The sequence below is a fragment of the Accipiter gentilis genome, chromosome 33, assembly GCF_929443795.1.
Source record: "Accipiter gentilis chromosome 33, bAccGen1.1, whole genome shotgun sequence".
NCBI lineage: Eukaryota > Metazoa > Chordata > Aves > Accipitriformes > Accipitridae > Astur > Astur gentilis.
In genome coordinates this window covers 1,041,182-1,062,420 of record NC_064912.1, presented here as the reverse complement: position 1 = coordinate 1,062,420, position 21,239 = coordinate 1,041,182, and the positions used below count along the sequence as shown (strand labels likewise).

The 21,239-nt window shown below is 39.9% G+C and overlaps 2 protein-coding genes across 4 annotated transcripts in view; one reads left to right on the top strand and one right to left on the bottom strand.

Moving 5' to 3' along the window:
• Positions 1–21,239, bottom strand: part of IFT140 (intraflagellar transport 140) — a 90,440-nt gene that overhangs the window by 21,817 nt on the left and 47,384 nt on the right. The window lies entirely within an intron of this gene.
• The window catches only part of TMEM204 (transmembrane protein 204), a 32,261-nt gene that overhangs the window by 2,599 nt on the left and 8,423 nt on the right, over positions 1–21,239 (top strand). The window contains exon 2 of the mRNA XM_049835575.1: positions 14,365–14,520. Within this exon, the coding sequence (XP_049691532.1) occupies positions 14,365–14,520 (156 nt within the window). The remainder of the gene's footprint in view (positions 1–14,364; positions 14,521–21,239) is intronic.

Sequence of the window (21,239 nt, the reverse complement as noted above, 5' to 3'; positions counted from 1 at the left end):
TTATAAGCCATGTTCTAACTTGAAAAACATGCATACCATTCATGAATTTTAAAAGTACATGTTCTATTTTCAACAGCTCCTGCATATTGAATTTGCCTCCTGCAGCATTTTAAACACACAAACTTGCATTTCTTGCTGTGCACATGTCAGAAGATGGGTGGTGCTATAAAGACTGGCACAGACGTATTGGTTTCATAGCAGAATTGTATGGGCAGCAACTTCCTACATAAAAAGCAGCAAAATGTGATAGAAAATTTTAAAATTTCAGAGTAATAATTATAGCATGATCAAGTCCCCAGAAGAATTCTCTAACAAACAATCTTAAAATTTCTCATTTAAAGGAGGACTTTGAAGCCAAATGACTCAATTTGTGAGGAATAAAGCATCCATTCACTATTTAATCTGGAAGGAAATAGTAAGCAACAGGCCAATTCTGAATCTTTGTAAAGCATTTAAAAGAAAAAATCTCACCTCTGCAGCTGTGCCATGACAAACTAAGGAAGAAACAAATCTGTTGCACATATTTTTAAGACAAATATGTTTCCATGGATTGTACACAATATGAGCCTGATTCCGCATCCACGTTTTTGTAATTTTAAAGAATTTATCTAATAAAAACCACATGTTACTTCAGTAATATATATGGCAATCTTCATCTGTCAGCTGTAGATAAATCACAAACATGTGTCTGTGTGTATATGTATACATACATATAAAAAATAACTTTCTGAACAAATAAATTCCTTCCTCGATGATAGGAGTTAACATGTAGTATTTTGGATGCCACTGGTAGAACAATAAATAGAAAATATGCTCTTCCAGTAGCAATGCAAAAAAGGCCACAATCCTGCAAGTTATTTATCTCACAGTTCAACAGAAAAACTGTAAAATGTTTGAAAATTTGCTTTTCCATATACTGATGGCTTCTGTAAAATTACTCTGTAAATAACAGCCAACTAAATGCACTACTATAAGCAGGTTTGCTCACTGGCAGAGAGAAGCACATTCTTAAAACCTTTTTTTCACTGATTTTCACTGCGTGCTCTTTCTCCCATTGAAATCATTGGCAAAGCACCTTCTCAGGGGACACAATAAAGCTGGGGTGGGTTTTTTTCCCCTCATCATGTACACAGCTCAAGCAAAATGATTTTCAAAAACGTTATGGAAGTAGCTCATTGTGTCAGGACTTGCATGTGCTTAAACTAAAAATAAGCTACAGCAAATTGAAACAAATAATAATTGAAGTTTTGCATATTTTGAGTAAAATTCATAGTAACTGATCTGTCAAAAGATTGTGCAGAGAATGAACAGAAAAAGTCAACGTGATGGAGCGTGTCTGCCAAAAGCCTCTCTGGAAGCACAAAGTCAAATTCCATACCAAATACCTCTCTGATCCAATTCCCCACTAACAGGACATCTGTGTGAATTATTTCACCATAACACAAACACTGGAGCAAGAGGAAAACTAAGGTGTTTTACATTCAAATCCTATGATGTAAACACCACATCAAGGATATTAAAGTGTCGGTAAAGGACCACTGGTATAAATACCAAGTGACATAAAAGACAAGGGGAGATTACAGATGCTGCAGCAAAGAGTCGCTGCAACAAAAAAAAAAAAGATTAGAAATAGGAAAAAAAATCCAGGGACAGGAGTAAATTATATTAAAAATATTATATGGGGACAAAGCACCTCAATGTGAACTATTTCAACAAGGCACAACACAAGAAACGTGGATGACTTTGGTCCCAGGGGAAAGCACCTCAACTCTGTTCTTCAAGCTCAAGCCTCATTGCTCCTGGAAGGGAGAGATCTCAGGCCCTTCCATTTGTCTTTATCCACTTCTTTCTCTCTCTCCTCCTCGCTGTGCACTCCTGCACCCTTCTTTCAACCATCTGTGATGCTAAAAAGCTTCTGTGAGACAGTTCAAATGACTAACAGCAAGAAAATACCCAGGTTTGGAGTGGAAGGTTTGAACAGCAGGATAGGATGGGTTTTTTGCGTGGTTGTTTTTCTGTTGGATTAACCGGTGGTATCAGGAGTCCAGCAAGTACTGCTTCTAGCATGAGCTGAGCGATGGCAAGTGTGATGGCGGGTGAGATAGTTCCCTTTTAGTGGCCACAAACTATCAGATCTGAAATCTTTGCTTATGCAGAGAATCAGAGCCCAGTTATGAGGACACCAATCAAAGTTTTTCTAACATGGACAAAACACTAGGCGATACAAACTTAAAGGCTTCACTGAGAACCCAGACGGCACATCCCCTCTTGAAAACACTTTAACGAAACCTAGCCAGGTAGCTTCACTCTCCTGTCATCTGAGTGAGGGCAAAGAAATTTGCCAAAGGTTACGGACATGCAGTTTCTGAGCTGTTGCAAAATTTGGGAAGATTATGCTCTTGTCTGCATCTCTTAACCCTTCAAAAAAAGACCACATCTAGTAGAAGCATACACGTAGTAAGATCTTGGGTAAGACAGCGTGTCTGGAGTACTCAGTAGTCAGCTTTGTGCCCACTTGATGCGTGAGCAGACACAGCATACCAAGCGATGCAGCATCACACAGGGACACACAAGCTACCTCAAGTAGCAAGAACACGCAGCTACACCACCAGTGATGCCCTCTCAGAGCAAACCAGACCTACTCAAAGCCACCAATACCTATGTCCTGGCCAGTAATACTGCACTGCACTGTGTGAACACGCCAGATGACTTGGAGTCAGCTTAGATATTTTTAACCACACTGCGCAGTACAAATATGCCCTTAAGCCCTACTGTGCTACAAGGCTATCTCTGGGTGGACAGATGGAGCTGATTTATTCATTAGCCAAGGTCACAGTCTGTCCCTTTTTGTCTAAAGAACATTATGAACAATGTAGAGACGCAGGAATAGGGAGGGGTTTAAAAAGATCTAAAAACCTTGCTCAGTTCTTTGGGGTTCCAGAAGATGTAACGAAAATCCCAACAGTGGGAAGCGTATATCAACTACAGATGCCCAGAGCAAGATAGCTCTCATTAATTGTAGTTCTTACAAGGAAGTAAAACCAGTGCCAGGGACAGGCACGGTATCATGAGCGCCTACGTGACTGCCATAGGGACCAAATATGAACACCTGTTCAGCCTAAATGTATGATTTATGCAAACATATGTACACTATGAAACACAGCAGTTAAGGCAGGATGCTGCTCCATGTGGGAATAAGGAGCTGACGTTTGCTTGCAGAGGCACCAGTTCACCTGAGTGCCAATGTCCACTGTATTTACACAAATTTCCAATGTCCACAAAGTTCTCTGAAATTCGGCTATATGGAAGCCAGGCTGAGTCAAGCAGCTGAGCATGTTGTAAACACACGTAACGTTTTCAATATATACAAATCAAGAAAGGAGGCCCACTGCATTTGGAGAAGACAGGAACTACCATCAGATTAAAAAAAGGCCAAAACCTTACTATACACATGGGTGCCTGGTAAATTGCTCAGGCTGTTACACAGAGATGGCGGCAGCGCAGACAGCTGACAGCTCAGGGCTTGTGATCCCCCCCTCCTAACATCTGCAATATGATCAATATTTAAATAAGTGAAATTACTAATTTAATGGTAGAGGCCAATATGCAATCTTTCTGGAGGTGAATTGTAAGACGTCTGGCTCTTCAAATTAGCGTGAATGCTCATTTTAATGTGGATTTTACTATGCTGTGTACTTATTTTGGAAAAGTTCAAAACTTTGGGGGATCCAGGATAGGAAAATGAACCTAATATGTGTTTCAATACAGTAGCTTCACATGTGTTGCAAGAAATATTATCAGAGAAATCAATGTTTGATTACTCTCACTATTAAGACTTTGAATTCAGTTAAAGCATTAGGAGTGAAAACGGCTATGGAGCTTTTGAAAATTTCAGATTAAATGCATTTATTACAGCCACCAACAAGAATACCCTACTGATGTTTATAAACAGGCAAACCATAACATGTAGACAACTAACATCTCAACAGGAACTATGTAACAGCCTTGTCTGTTAAAATTGATCACTGTGTAGAATTGGTCTTAATGTTGAGTTTGAAAGGTGCCTACCATTTAACCATAAGCACTTGTTCATGTTTAAAATAGTTGATGTAGCTATGTCTTCACTCCAAAAGTAACTACTGACGCTGTTAAAAAAACAACCACCAACCACACTCTTCTTCTCTCCCCAAACAAGATCTGTATGCTTTTCAAACTAAATAATTAGATATGAAGTTTCACGCTCAGATGAGCTCAATCATAAAGTTCTAAAACTCTTAACGGGATGGAAGATTTCACCAGTTTCTCACATCAGAACATTCTTTTAATTATGCCGAAATCGATTGGATTCCCCCACCCCCTTTTAAAAAAAATATTATTTTTAGGTGAAAAAGCATAAATTGCATACTTTACAAAGCTACGCAGGAGATGAAAACAAGCAAAATAAGTGACTGTTCTCATTTTTAAGATATCCATCCAGCAACAGAACATATTGAGGACTTCTTGTAGCTGAAAGCTATATGGCTGCTTATGGAGATTCAAAAAGAAAAGAGAGAGGGAGACACTTTCCTTTTGAGGATAAAGTCCTGTCCTTACAATTAAGACATGCAAACAACATGCTCATGTGGAAAGGACAAACTGATGAAAAAAAACCTAGATTCAGATCCGTTTCATTTTTCAGAAATTACTGTATATTCAGACCATCAAAATATATCTGTATCAAAGAGGCAGTGCTTTTATTAGATCTTCCCACAGTCTCAGTTAGTCAGGCAAAGGTGCACTTAGATACTGCCAGCATTTGTTTTAGTTTGTTTCACAAATACCGTTAAAGTGTTTCAATGTATTTCCTAATTCGTACTCTAAAAAACAGCTCAAGAGGTTAACAACATAAATACCACATATTTAAATCAGCAGAAGGAAGGAAATGTGCAAAAACTTCATTAATAGAGCAGAAGTTTGGGAGGCATAGCATGCTGACTGTCAATGAATAATTACAGTGATTCTATTTGTTGTCCTTATCATCTCGTAACTATTTTAACAGTAAGTGCTGAATCCCCTATGTCTACATTGTAAAATGAAGCATAGTTGTACTTTGCATTTTCATAGTGCTCTTGATATTCAAGGCACACCACATCTATCTTTGCTGACAATGCTGACATCCAAAACAAGAGGAACACACAATTAGTTGCCAAAAGTTTGGCTAAAGTAGATTTTTTTTTAGAATTATAAAGAAGGGTTTCTTCTAAAATTATTTATTAATACAGAATTCAGTTGTCCAGGTTGGAACGCAATTTCATTAACTGCAAGACCGTAGTAAGAGTTAGCAGGACAGACGTCAAATTGAGAGCCACTCTGAACGGTACCACTTCAGCTTTTTTGCAAAGCACTATTTCATGTGTTGAATGGATCAGATCTCCAAGGAAAAAACAGTATAAGCCCATTTAGGTAAAAGTGTACTATTCTGGCTTTTCCCAGTGTTTGGATGCTTGGCTTTGCATTTCTAAAGTCCCTATAATGTGGACTTTAAAAATTACTCCGAAAGGCTGAAAAAGTAGAACTCTGCTGTACAAAACCATGCACTAAGCTCAACCTGAATCATGGGCAGGCTTCAAACCTTTAGGTTAATGCACAGGCATAGCTTTTACTTATTTTCCAAATGGCTTAGTAACTGGGGCAGGAATGAGAAGTGGAGCTCACTGGAGCCACATCGCGAGGGCTCAGAGCTTGGACAGAACAAACTCTTTGCTCTCTGCTTTTGAGTGTCTGGTACCACTGGCTGGATGAACACATGCAAAGACTGTAGTCAGTGGCATATCCACTGCTCTGTGACAACGGAGCCATGATGTGATGAACATGCCTAGCACTGCTGGGCTTTCAGAGGATTTAGTTGCCAGCTATAGTTCTGTTAAGGCAGTGTATACTAAGACTTAGCAGACTACTTACTGGAGTAAGTATTGATAGAATAGCAGGAGATGTATCCCATATCTCAGGATAACACCCCAGCAAAATATAGAATCATAGAATGGTTTGGGTTGGAAGGGACCTTAAAGATCATCTAGTTCCAATCCCCCTGCCATGGGCAGGGACACCTTCCACTAGACCAGGTTGCTCAAAGCCCCATCCAACCTGGCCTTGAACGCTTCCAGGGATGGGGCATCCACAACTTCTCTGGGCAACCTGCACCAGTGCCTCACCACCCTCACAGTAAAGAACTAGTTCCTAATATGTAATGTAAATCTACCCTCTTTCAGTTTAAAACCCTTACCCCTCATCCTATCACTACACTCCCTGATAAAAAGTCCTTCCCCATCTTTCCTGTAGGCCCCCTTTAAGTACTGGAAGGCTGCTATAAGGTCTCCCCAGAACCTTCTCTTCTCCAGGCTGAACAACCCCAACTCTCTCAGCCTGTTTTCATAGGAGAGGTGCTCCAGCCCTCTGAGCACCTTTGTGGCCTCCTCTGGACTCACTCCAACAGGTCCACGTCCTTCTTACATTGGAGGCCCCAGAGCTGAACGAGTACTCCAGGTAACACAGTACTCTAGGTGCCAACTCAAGTTCCAGAGGAAAACAGTTAGAATCTTGTGATTAGATTAGAGAAAATCTAATTACTGGTGTAGTTAGATTAAATTTTAACAGCAGAATATGATCTCAGCGTGCAGACACCCAGCCCAAGAAGATGAAGTCAAGCAGTTACAAGCAACTGAAAATGGATTCTTACAAAAATAAGTGAAGCAACTTAAGCATAAGAAGCATTACCAGTTCTATCCATAATTATTTAGAAATCTCTATTTCAGAAACACAACCATTTACACTCCTTTCCAGAATAAAGTCACATATGAACATGAAGCATTTATGAAGAAAATCAGGTACATCTCAGAATGTATACTCAATAATTCACTGAATAAGTAATCAATAAATAAACTCCAGAACCATAAAAAGGAAAGAGCACTGATAGAATACTTTTTTTTAAATTTCCTTTCATCGCAAACAGCAACCATTGAATGCCTCCTATAAAGTCTGCCTTTTTATATTGACAGTGAAAAAAGGTTAACAACTGAGTAATGTTTAAAAAGCAAGTCAATGATGAAAAGGTATTACACTCAGAACTCTAGTGGTTGGAATGATTTTTAAAATCAATACCCAAAAGGGTAACTTTTGGTTAAAAGAAAACTGAAGTTAAACACAACTACAGTAGTTGTTTAACACCAAAACAATCAGTAGAAAAAAGGCAGCAAAATTCCTCAGGAGATTTAAAGTATGGATGAACTGATAGATGTAATCAACTTAGCCGCAGCCTAAAGGTGGTACTATCCTTCAGCTAAGCATAATGAATTCCTGCCCATCTAATTACAAAGTTTAAATAGCTTTTTTTGATGTAACACATTTTGTGTTCCACAGTGGGGATACGATAACAGCATGCTCACAGTCAGCCCCTGCAGCTTAGATGACAGGCAGGAAACTGGGAAGCCACAGTGAGGTGTTCAGAGTCAGTACTGTCCCTATATAGTGAATAAATGTATGGTCACTAGACTCTTCCCAGGGCTGGTAACTCAGGAAGTTACAGAAACTGGACCTAAGTTTGCACTAAAATTTTGTTCACCAAAAGTGGTATTTCTCAGGGGAAGTTTTAGACAAATATTAAAGTATCTTGGGCCATTTAGTTTCCTTCATATGCAACTCTGTGCTTTAATCAGTAAAAAGCTTAAATTGCCAGTTATGATTCTTTTTCCCCCTACATGCAGACAGAAAAGGGGAAGAAAACCTCACATTTTAAGCAATTAGCTTAATCTGATTTTTCAGTGAGATCATCCTTCCTCATTATCCCAAAACACTGCAAATTTCTCTCCAATATGACTAACCTACTTCTGCAAAGCACAAATAGTCCTGGGGCTATCATGGAACATAACAAAACAAAATTGCTGCTTGCAAATAACAAAATCAAATCAACATTTCTAATCCAGAAATGGATACATCTGGTCTAGGAAGTGAGCAAAACAACAAGGAATTTGAATTGGTCCCATCCCTGGAGTTTGGGTTTTGACCCTTGACGTATCACTGTGTTTTAAACAAAGCAGAATTCATTAGCCAGTACCCCCCAGCTGTACAAGAGACCCAGCTGGATACACTGTCCATGAATTAATTACTTCTCAGAGTAAACTGGGGTCAAGATAGGCTTCCAGAAGGAAAAAGTCAGAGACTAGCATTTTATATTGATGAACAATGGCTGCTTAGAGCAAAGTTTTGGAGCCATTCAGTGTCTAATCCTTTCCAATTCTCAACAACCAAGTTGCATCTTAAGGGAGGTGAAGGAAAGATAGGTGTAAAGCAGAGATATACTCTGGATTGCCCTCTCTCCTTCACCTATGTCTGACACACACTAAGGAATAAACACCTTCTGCAGCATCCAGTTCTGTTCTGCTGTAAGCATCCACCTCTAGCTATAGGAAACCCCTTTCACAGTTAAACTTCAGGAGACAGGTGACATCAACAAGTTCAAAACAAAAAAGGTAGGACATCCAAAATACCTATGTCATGACAGTCTTAGACAATAGATTCTAGAAGGTAATGGTTAACACAAATGCCACCGGTAATTGTGCAGACATTATAATCATTATGAACCTCTTGTTTTACCAATTGTGGCTAACATAAATCATTCTGCAAAAGTTGATGGAAGTCTGCAATGGCCACAGAAAGTTACAATGGGATCATGAATACTGTAAATGAAGCAGAAATGTTTGAAATGGTTGAAGAGATGATCCTAAGTTCATACTAATTATAAAGTCTATAGAAAACACATCAGAATGGACTGAAGATGGCTGCTGAGGAATTTCTGATTTACATATAATTTAAAACAGAAACAGGCAGAGTAAAGAGCACAAAGGTAAGCACTAAATTTCACAGCTTTTACAAAAACTATATTGCAGCCAATTTTATATGAGATGAGAAATATTTATTCCTGGATGGAACACTCATTCAAGCAGGAAAAGAGCTTTGTGGCCCGGCCTTCCTCAACATGATTTACACCTTCAACATCTTTGGGTATAGGCTCTAAAGAAATGCTTTGAAATTGCACAGTCAATTCCCTTTCTTGATCAGTGTTGTCCAGTGGTTGTGCTCAATACAAGGAGGCCAGAGCTGCTTTCTGCAACTACCACCTTTTGGGGTGGTAGGTTTCATGTTGCAGCAGCTCAGCTTAGGGCTGTGTGTGTACAAAATAGAATTACCATGTGCTGAGCTAACAACATGCAAAGTTACAATGGCTGTAAGAAAGCATAGGCATCTGCAGAGTGGCACTTTCAGGCTGAATACAATTAACAAGCTCTACTGCAAGAAGAATGGAGTTTGTAAGAGCTATGCATTACTAAGTTTGATTTTTTCCCCGCTGAGGAAGAGGGATCATTACAATTCTAGAACAAAACCAAAAGATGACAGATCATACATTAAACCCGTTAGAATAAAAAAACAATATTCTAATATGAAATATGGAAGGGTACTCAATTCTTGTAAAACCTTATTCCATAAAAAGAACTGTTTTCACTTTTAATGAAATCATATGAGCTGCTTCCTCCTTATTCTATCTGTCATCATCCTGTTGCAGTTCCAACCTGGACCATGTGCAACCTTCTTTTTGGTTAAAAGAAGCAGCTATGAAAAATATCAGTTGCATTTCTACAGCTCTCTGAACAGGGTAATGTATTAGGCAAATAAGCATCCCTAAGTCTGCAGTTCTTACAAACAGCAGTAAAGATCATCAATGTTACACATCCAATGCTACTGCTCTCTCCAACTGCAAGAGAGGACAGCTGTCATAGAACCATTATTTAAAGACTAATTTATTACAAATTCTGTTGGAATTCAACTGAGTCACAGTCATAAACTTCCTATTTTTAGTATGCTAGATATAATATCATCTATGGCAAAGCAACAGAATTCATTATGGCTGTACACCAACTATTTTTTTATTTTGACCCTACAGATAGCTCTGTTGACAAATGAAAGTACTTTAATAATAATGGATGCAAGCCTGCTCTTTACTTAGTACATTTCTCATTTGAAAGTCATTAATATCTCTTCAGCAAGCATTGGCCCTCAAAGTATTACAGAAGTCCATTTAAGTGGAAAAACAGAAGAACACTCCAAATGCTCAAAGTTTTACTGGTATTTACAAAGCTTGATCATCTGAATATGATTCTGTTATCAGCCAACATGCCTCATGACCTGTAAGCATTCAACATGGCAAGAGATCTAAATGCTCCCAATGCTAGAAAGGACAGCTGTGAAAGTTAAACACAAAACCTTTGAGCAAACTATTTTTTTGAGTGAAATAATTTTCCTCTCTGGTCAGAGATGAACTTACTAGGAAAACCCCAAAATACTTAGTATGTTATTTTCTTAACATTTTATTCAACATGAAAAAGTTTAATGGACTATGGTTCTTAACTAACTCTTTCAGATGCAATACCATATTTTATTAAATTTTAATTAAATCATGAGTTGTTATTTAGAACACTAGAAGATAAAGATGACCTATGAGGGGAAAACAAAGGGTAAACTCGTATTTATGACTCACAAAAGTAGACCAGACTCAATGATTACCACAATGATGTTTACTTTTGCTTGTTTATATCAAGTTTTGTTTTCTGAACTTCCTAGCAGTCTCCTTGGAAGATCAGGAATCAAATTCTGGTGGTCAGTGCACCTACTAAACTTATAAGCAGTTAAGTCACCTTCGAAAATCTGGTGAATATTCATGTCATTCTTCTTCTAATATATGCCAACTTAAACACTGAGCTGCTTCGATTTCAGAATAGCAGCAACATATTACCAAGAGATATTGAATTGCACAATATTTACAAATCCCACATTTTGCTAGAGAGGAAGGAAAAGGATGAAAACAGGACATCCACCAGGTTAACAGGAAAAGTAGGAAAAAAGCCTGACTAAAAGTACCCAACTTTGCAATGAATCTAGTCCATTCAGTAGCCAGCTGGGAGACACATTTTAATCAGGTTTCTAACCAAGACTCCAGATATGTATGTCTGGAATCATTTCTGCATTTGTTATTTATATTTAATATAGAATCATAGAATATCTCGAGTTGGAAGGGACCCATAAGGATCATTGAGACCAACTCCGTGCTCCTCGCAGGACCACCTAAAACTAAACTACGTAACTAAAAGTGTCATCCAGACACTCCCTGAACTCTGACAGGCTTGGTGCCATGACCACCTCCCTGGGCAGCCTGTTCCAGGCACCGGCCACCATCTCAGTGAAGAACCTTTTCCTAATGTCCAGTCTGAACTTCCCCTGACACAGCTTCATTCCATTTCCTCGTACCCTATTGCTGGTCACCAGAGAGAGGAGATCAGGACCTCCCCCTCCGCTGCCCCCCTTGAGGAAGGTGTAGACTGCAATGAGGGCACCCCTCAGCCTTCTCTTCTTCAGGCTGAACAAGCCCAGTGACCTCAGCTGCTCCTCATAAGTCTTGCCCTCAAGACCCTTCACCATCTTGGTTGCCCTTCCCTGGGCACACTCTCATAGTTTGATGTCCTTCTAATCTTGAGGCGCCCAAAACTGCACACAGTACTTGAGGTGGGACCACACCAGTGCAGTGCAGAATGGGACAATCACCTCCCTCAACCGGTTATCTACGCTGTGTTTGATGCACCCCAGGACACTGTTGACTCATATTCAACTTGCCATCATCCCAGACCCCCAGATCTCTCTCCATGGGGCTGCTCTCCAGCCTCTCATCCCCCATTTTGTACGTATAACCAGGATTACCCCATCCCAGGTGGAGAATCCGGCACTTGCTCTTCTTGAATTTCATATGCTTGGTGATTGCCCAGCTCTCTAGCCTATCCAGATCTCTCCATAAGGCCTCTCTACCCTCGAGGGAGTCCACAGCTCCTCCAGTTTAGTATCATCAGCAAACTTACTTAATGTACATTCAATTTCTGTGTCCAGATCATTTATAAAAACATTACAGACCACTGGCCCTAAAATTGAGCCCTGGGGAACTCCACTGGTGGCTGGTCACCAGCCTGATGTAATCTCATTTACTGTAACTCTTTGAGCCCGACCCATCAGCCGACTGCTCACCCAAGGTAGCATGGTCTTGTCTAGCTGTGTGCTGGACAGTTTGTCCAGAAGGATACTGTGAGAGACAGTATCAAAAGCTTTGCTAAAATCCAAAATCACCACCTGTACTGGCTTCCCTTGATCAGCTAGATGGGTGACCTTGTCATAAATGGAAATTAAGTTGGTTAAGCAGGACTTTCCTCTCATGAACCCATGCTGGCTATGACCAATGACTGTGTTGTCTCTCAAGTGTTTTTCAGTAACTCCCAGAATAACATTCTCCATAATTTCACCAGGCACTGAAGTGAGACTGACAGGTCTGTAATTACCAGGGTCTTCCTTCTTACCCCTCTTGAAAATTGGGACAACATTTGCCAGCTTCCAGTCAACTGGGACCTCTTCAGACTCCCAAGACCATTGAAAAATAATGAATAGAGGTCCTGCGATGACATCAGCCAGCTCCTTCAGTATCCTGGGATGAAACCTATCAGCCCCTATAGATTTAGGCGCATCCAGCTGGAGCAGCAAGTCGTGAACAAGTTCAGGGTCAGCTGGGAGTTTATCATACCCCCAGTCATGGTCTTCCAACACAGGGCTCTGGTGGCCCCAGAGCCCATCATGGGTGTTAAAGACAGAGGCAAAGGCGGCATTAAACATCTCTGCTTTGCCTGCATCTCTATTTGTGAGTTGACTGACCTCATCAATGTTACCTCTGGTTCTCTTTTGGCCGTTAACATATTTTAAAAAGCTCTTTTTGTTGTCCTTCACAGTGCTGGCCAGCTTGAACTCTAATCAAACTTTGGCCACACAAATTTTCTCCCTGTGGTCCTCCCGTGTTGCCTGTCCTTGCTTCCAATGTCTGTACGCTTTCTTTTCCTGCATAAATTCTGGAAGATGATCCCTGCTCACCCAAGCCAGCCTTCTGCCCTACTTGGATGACTACTGACACTTTGGCATTGCCTGCTCCTGCGCTCTTAAGAGATGGCTCTTAAAAAGTTACCAGCATTCATGGACCCCAATACCTTCAAAAGCAGATTCCCAGGGGACCTTACTGACTAGCCCCCTCAGCAGCCTGAAGTCTGCTCTCCCCATATCCAGCATTGAAGTTTTGCTGGCAGTTTTTCTCCTATCACCAACAACTTGAAACTCAACTACTTTGTGGTCACTGTGACCAAGCCAGCCACCCATCACCACTTCACCCACGAGTCCCTCTCTGGTTACAAATTACAAATCTAGGAAGGCACCTTTCCTAGTTGGCTCCCTCAGTACTTGTACCAAGAAGTTATCTTCAGTGTGCTTCAGAAATTTCCTGGACCTGTTTGTGTCTGCTGTATGATATTCCCAGTTGATGTCTGGGAAGTTAAAATCACCCATAAGGAGAAGGGCAGTTGATCTAGAGCTATCCTTTAATTCCTCGTAGAACAATTCATCAGTGGTGTTGTCCTGGCTGGGTGGTCAATAGTAGACTCCCACAACAACATCCACTAATTATATATATATATATATATATATATGAAGTTTATATATATAAGTAACTTTTTATTTATACATGTAACTTATACCATAACACCTCATTCAGAATCACCAAGCTCTGACATCTTCATTGCAACCATTCTCCTCGTTACACAGATAGAAATACAAGGGTCTTTCCAGTGCATCCAAAAGATTAATAAACATTAAAAGAAGGAAAAGTTAAGAAGCCTCTATACAAAGCTCCCTTAAACCAGTAAGATGTTAGTGTTAACATCCACAGGATGTTTTCTAGGACAATAGAGATAGACTAGGTGAAAAAAATTCAGGATGTTATAGATTCATCTTTTGGATTATTATTATTTTATGGTCTTGAAAACCTATTTATGAACTAAGGTTCCATTCCAGTCAGTGCCACACAAATGCAAAACAAACACCATTCCTGCCCCAAACAATTATGGCTACTAATCATAGGTAGAATCTTCACAGGGCAAAAGTCAAGCACCTCCAGTTGGCCATCCTTGGAAATTAGCTGCTTGTTTCATACAAGACTGTTTTGCACTGAAGCAATACTTAAGGGACGCTGTGTAACTAAAGGAAAGATTCAATACACATCTGAAAGAAAATCTTTTCTTAATCAGACCACAGGGAATGCAGATAAAACAAGTGACTGCTGGGAATAGGAATAGTGTCTTGAGAATCATTTTCTATGGACGGACAAATTTTACAGTACCTGCTCAGCCAGGATTTCCCCCCCCCCCCCCCCCCGAATTTTATATAATTTTAACTTTATGCTCACTTCTTATGTTTCCCTAGTGCAGTTTGACATGATGCGTGCTTGTAACCTCATTGCCACTGTTGCTCTGACTGCTGGCCAGCTCATCTTCGTCCTGGGCCTGATGGAGCTACCTATCATTTCTCAGGATACCCAGTGGTGGGAAGAGGCCATAGCTGCCGTGTTCCAACTCGCCAGTAAGTCCACTTCTTTTTACTGATGGAAAATTACTTCATCTCTATTAAATTCAGGTGGAAAAGAGTTTCTTACTTTATAAATCTTTCAAGTGACAAAGAATAGCAAAAAAGGCCTAAAACTAAAAGTAAGCTCATTGTCTCTTAAAAGCTCTCCCCATGAGATTCTGCAGTACATGAATAGAAGCTTTTATCTGGTATATATCAGAATGAGTCTTCTGCCAACCAAGAAAAACAAGCCTTTATTATTTCCTATGAAACCAGGAAGGCAAACATGAAAGAAATAAACTGGAAGCAATGTAATCCCATAATTTAGCAGGATAAAATATACCAAAGAAATGGTTTGAAAGCAGAGCAGAATGGCCGAGCAAGTTTTTGATGTCTTGCTGAAACATGATTATTTGCTTTTAGCTAACTGAATTTTAATCCATCAGCTGGATTTTGATAGACAGATACATCTGCAATCTAGCAAAGAAAGCTTAAGTCAATTCATAACATTGACTGCTATAAATAAATTTCCCACAGTAATTCTCATGGTCACAGACTATATACAGAAATGAATGAGGAAAGGAGGAAATGGTTTTATCACAATTCCATATTGACAGCAGTGCCAACTGTAAACATTTTGCAATAATACCTTTCTTTACTACATAAAATAAGTCATTCAGTATTCATTACACCAAGAGTCCAATCATATAAAATATCCATGCATGAAACTGTCATTAATGGAGTATAACATTCAAGCTGCTTACAAGATCAGATTAAAAATATACCATTATTATCAATGTAAGCAACAGGTTATAATGAAATTAAAGTTTAAAATAAAATCGTGTTACTTTAACTTTAAAAACTCAGAATATTTAGAATGGTATAATCCTCCTGAGACCTCAGGTTCACACTGCTGCAAGATCAGAATCTAGCCTAGGTCATTTAAATACAGTCTTCATAGCAATAAACGCCCATCAAGGATGATGAACCTGAAATCCAAAAAAGAGGAGGAGACTGCTGAGGTTCTGTAACTCAAAGCATCCGATCCAGCTTCCAGGTGCAGAGAGACCCTCAAACATCAGTCAGTGCCACCAACAGACAGATATAAGACCTTGCCATAGCAAGACCTCCCTACAGCCTCTTCATGTACGCCATGGTCTTTGTAACTCTAGATACCTTCTGGATAGTTCTCCCTGATCATCGATGTGATGCCTGCTTTACTCTCACTTGCTCCCATCCTCCCCAAAACTTGACATGTCTGTTTTTCCCAGAGAGGAAATGCATTCTGGCCCTGTTTAGATGTGTTGTTTCATTGACAAACAGCACAGTGGACAGCCTTGTGCCTTTCTTCTATCAAGGCTGCTAATTTTAGACTGGGCTTTCCCCCCCCCCCCCCTTTTTTTTTTTTCCTGTGCTGGAGTCTGTTTTAAACACAGTCAGAGAGAGACTGAAGGGCGCCAGGATATCCCGACACAGGAGAAGGAAATGCCTGCTATTACCTGTTATGCAAGCTGAACCTTGAAATCTCCAGTGCTGGGAGGGGAGAGGGGAGGAAGGCCAGAGTCAGAATTATTAACAAAACACTAATGAGAATGGCTGAAGAAGCTGTTGAATCAAGGAGTTCATCTGCCTGCCTGCGTTCAAGAGGTGTGAAGAGATGGATCTGGCAGCTCGTGACAGTTGCGCAGACATTGTGCTACATGAATCAAAGGTCTCCCAGCTCCAGAAATAATGCAATGACTTCAGTGGCTATCCCTGCCCCCCTTCCCCATCCTCCTTGGCAGTCATGCCACACTCCTTCACCATCATCAGATGGTTTTCTGCCTTGCGGTCAGTAACATGATATTCATTTTACATCTCATTACCTTAATGAGAGTTTTGTGTTTAAACAAATTCCTTCCTGATATTGAGAACAACCAGTTGAAGTCTTCTGGAATGTATACTTTTGAAAAAAAGAGGGAAGGATTCATCATATCTGCCATTATCCCAATGTAAAATAGACTTCATGGAGACCTCCCTAGTTTTCCAGGACAGTGGTATGTCAACTGCTGACTACCTGGGTAATCGAGGGTCTGCACTCACAGGACAGGCGATTCAGAGTACAGCTTGCACTGACAAAAGAGGCTGTTTCCTCTTTCACAGAACCCAATGTGTGCTCTGTAATGTTGAGCCACTCAAACTGGCCATTAACATCAGCCCCGTCCACCAAATTCTCTGGATTGGGCCTAGGCAACAGCATTTTATACATTATGGCAGAAATGTCTTTGATATCAGACAAAACACGCATGCAAACTGTGAGCAAGTCCAGCATTTCTGTTGCTCTGATGAAGGATTGCTGCTACATCTAGAGACCAAGATTTCTTTATTGAAGAGGAGGAAGGCAGCCACTCCTGATCCTAAAAGCCACAGGTAGTACTCAGCCTCTGAGCCTCCACTCTGAGATGGTAACCTCTCATCAATTTTCAAAGTCAAGTAGCAATATTAGGCAAAAACATTAGAACAGTGGGTACAAAGCCTGATTTTGAAAGCACTTTGTCCACGCAAAACAGTCCAAGAGAAATCACTGTTTCAAGGGTTAAAGCCAATGTACTTTAGGACAGACAGATAATTTGTGTGAGAAAAGCAAACAAAATTTAAGAATGCACTTACGTAGATCTTAAGAAATATTTCTTGAGTACTGACTGTGTAACTTCTGTTCAGTACACCTTCAAATACATTACTGAAAACACAAGCACCCATCTTCTTTTTTTTCCTTTTCAAAATCCAAGTGATCTAGAGAATTGTTCTGCAATTGCTCATCCTCTCAGCAATTTGAGAGAATTATCTTGATTCATGTCCCCTCTAATTCCAGCTTCTGTTTGATCTCTAACTTTCATCCTGGAATATGCCAACAAGTGCTGAAAAGAACTGCAGTGGTAGAGTGAAATCTAGTATTATGGAGGAAGGCTTGAGTAGAGGGCTCAGAATCACAATGTCAACTTAAAATTTGCTTATTTTTAGTCAGGATTTACCCACTGAAACATTACGTGTGGGTTTCATTATAGTTTCCCAAGGTCTGAACAAAAGTCCTTTCTGTTTTAGAAAACTAAGTGTACTAAGTATTATCTTTCAAACCCTATCAGAAGTTCAAATCAACCATCTCTGATCCCACTAGAGCTTGTGATGACTCCAGGCTCCATGCCTTTTTAACTTCTGCCACCTGCACAAGCATTTGACAGTCATTCAAAAAGGATGGACCTCTGACAGAAAATAAAGCCCCAGGAAGCAAAGAGGAAGGAAAGAAGGGAAGAAACAGCATTGCTCCTGGGACAGCAATGGGATTCACACAGCTCCAAAGCTCCGCAACCTCACACCTCCCAGTTAACAGGAAAGCAAGCTGTTTGCTTTGGAAAAGGCATGTGGTGAAAATGGAACCAGCGTTGTATGTGGAATTTTGTGTCAATGCTCAGAAATTTCCCTCTAGAGGGTTTTGGGTTTTCTGTTTTTTTCCAAGGAACTATTACAAACTCCATGTGCTGAATATAGGATGAATAACAGAGCTGACAGAAGTGCAGTTGGAAAGGGAAATCCATACTAACAGGAGAGGGAATAAAGAGCACTTCAGAGAATATTAAACTACTACAAGCAGTAACCTGCTAGACTGGGTCAGACCTTAAGAGACTCTAGCCAAGCCTCTGATCTTGTACAATGGTGATTATCACAGACTTTAGAGTGAAATGTTAGAAACATAATGGGAAAAATCCAGCATAAAATATTCCTTACATTAGATCTCATCCTAGTTTCTGAAAGTCCATGACTGGAATAAACCTGAATCATAATGGTTAATATTCTTGCCAATCCATTTTCAGCATTAAATTACTTTAATACATAATATCCTGAAGATTAAAAAGTTTTGTGTTCCTACTGAGCTTGTCATTTACAGCCAAATAAATTACAATCTCACCTCTCTCTTGAATTTCAAGGATTATATTCCAGCTTTTCCTACTGTGTTTTTCTGCTGACGGTGTGTTTCACTCCAGACCCCTAACGCATCACAGGAAAACTGAGTTCGTGCATACTCTCATTTCTGTGTTATTAAACCCCTAAATCAAACAATTGTTAGACCATTTACCTTCTCTCTTCCTTCTGGGTACTACAACTTTAGATTAGTTGATATCCAGAAAATCTGAATGCAGAACAGACCAGTAAAGCAGCCACTGGAGAATATAGCTGAAGATATTCACGATAGCAATGTGATTCTGATTTCTCTATTACTTGCTTCCACCTTTTTCCTTCATGACACCCTCAAGGCAGATCTGTTCTAAGATGAAACCTATGGAGCTGTAAACCTAATACTTCCTGAAAAGGAAGCAAATAAATGAGACACTGTAAATAACCTAAAAATCGTAACAGAAAGACAGAACTTGACTGCTTGATTTGTGCTAAATGTTTTCATTATTTCTCATTTTTATTTCATCTCAGTGCCAGCTTCTTTATGTGGACTGCAAACGTCAGAATAAAGTAATCTTGTTTCCACACGTTTGCAAAATGAAACGCGTTTGCAAAGATCTTAAAATATGGAAGCTTATCCCACTTATTTTGACTGAAACTGTTCACGTGAGCAGCTGAACCAGCAAACTGGGAAGGGCAGTAGCTCACAAGAAGTATGTTGAACTCTTCAACTGGTATAACTGCAGCAGGGAGAAGATCTGCTTATATTCTTCATGTCTAAATACTGATACGAGTAGCAGGCAATTTTTCGTAGCATCTCAATGTCAAGGGCATGTATACTCATTAGAAGTATGGTAACAAATATATTACCAGCTAAATATCATTCAGATATGCAAGTATAAAGAACACGTTTTATGACAGATACAGCATTAGAAATAATGCAGCAATGTAAGAAGTGTGTGAAATGAAAAGTGCTTCAACTCAAATACTAACTATTGCTTATGAACATGCATATTATATATATATGGAGATGTCTCCTAAAAAAGTTTCAAACTGAGTTGCCTAGCTAAATCCACAGTTATGCAACTCTAACCCTCTGATGTATCAGAGCACTTGAAAAATGGGGGCAGAAGATGACCACTGAAACTTCCAGGAGGATCACTTGTCAACGACTGCTTCTCTCTGCACAAACTGTTTTCACTCAGGCTGACAAGAGCTCTTACCTGTGTCTGATAACGAATTCTGCTATGATCAAAAGCAGAACTTTCATTGACTCCAGCTGCCTCTGAATCCGAGGTGCCAAGCAATGTCTGCAGCTGACTTGCAGTGTGAAAGTCTCCACATTTATCCTTATTTAAACAGCTGCCCCACTGGAATAGTGTCTAATTCATAGGGAATGCTTTTCAAACTTCAGTCCAAGGACTAGCATAATTTATAAGGAAACTTCCAAGAGGTAACCAAGAAAAGCAAGTTCACTGTCAGTAGACCTAAGCTTGTTAAACAGTGCTCTGCACCTCCCTTTGAAGGCTTCCAACCAACACAAAGTGGAATTCACTGCCTTACACTGACTAAATCTCCCAACCGTATCAAGTTAAAGACAAAGACGGTCTGACAAACTCAAAGAGCACCACAAGTGGCAAGCCATTGTAATTCAGTGGTGAAAAGTGAAGGACAAGAGGGTCTTATGGCCCCTGAGAAGCTTTGCTATTCATAACTTGTTTTATTCTAAGAGATGTTACATTCTATCAAAATCCTTGGAAGGAAATTTTTATTGTACTCCACAACGTACAACCGAAAACTCAAAATCACTGAAGTCTCTGTGGCATTATAAACCAAAGCAAGCATACTTTTACAGCTTTCAGGTGGTGCCACAACAAAGAGCACACAACTATTGCAGAAGCTCCACATTTGCCTTGCACTGTAACAATGCTCTTTTGTACCAAGCTGACGCAGGAAAAGGTATTAATTGATTAATCATTCATATAAGTCCTACAGCAATTGCACTTTGGGAATCTATCTCACTTTGATAAATACAGTTGAGCTCCTACAAGCAGCTTATTCAGGCTTGTGACTCATTGCAGCTAAATCATTCCCTGTAAATGTTTACGGGGTATGTAGAGAAAGGGGGTGAAAAAATTTCCCTCCCTGTTTGCAGTTCTGCTGCTCAAGTGTGGGTTGTGAATTCTCAACAACAGTCTGGCTGCTCTATTTTCCTTCTCCCTTTTCCTGGCAGCAAAAGTCATCCTATAGCACAGGCTGTAAAGAGGAGGATTATAACTCTGAGTATAGACTTTCTACCGACCCAGGAAAAACATAATGCATATTTCTTCAACTGCACTATCGATATACTAATAAAAAGGAGGAATGTGAATCAAGGGGTGTCTGGAAAAAAACCCAAAACTATCACCAAAGTAAAAAAGTGACTACAAGAGTTCTTTTAAAATGTTAAAAATCTGTAGTTGGCTTGCAGCCAGCTACAGTCAAACAGGAAATTCAGTATACAGATCTGAAATGTAAGTTCAAAAAGTAACATTCTCCCAACCCACCCCCACTCACACAGTCAATACTGTCCCAACCAAAAGTCTTCCTAGTGAATTTGTTATCTGTTTCCTTCCCCAGCGGAAAAGTCCCCCCCATCCAGGCTTGTTTTGCCATGGATGGGAAACAACTAGAGATAAACAGTAGCTCTATGGGAAAATAAAGTACTTTAAGAAATCTCATCAGGATTTTTAGTAAAGATGTGGCCTCTGTGCAGACTTTAGACAATACACAATAAAATGATCTGAAATTGATTGATGTACATA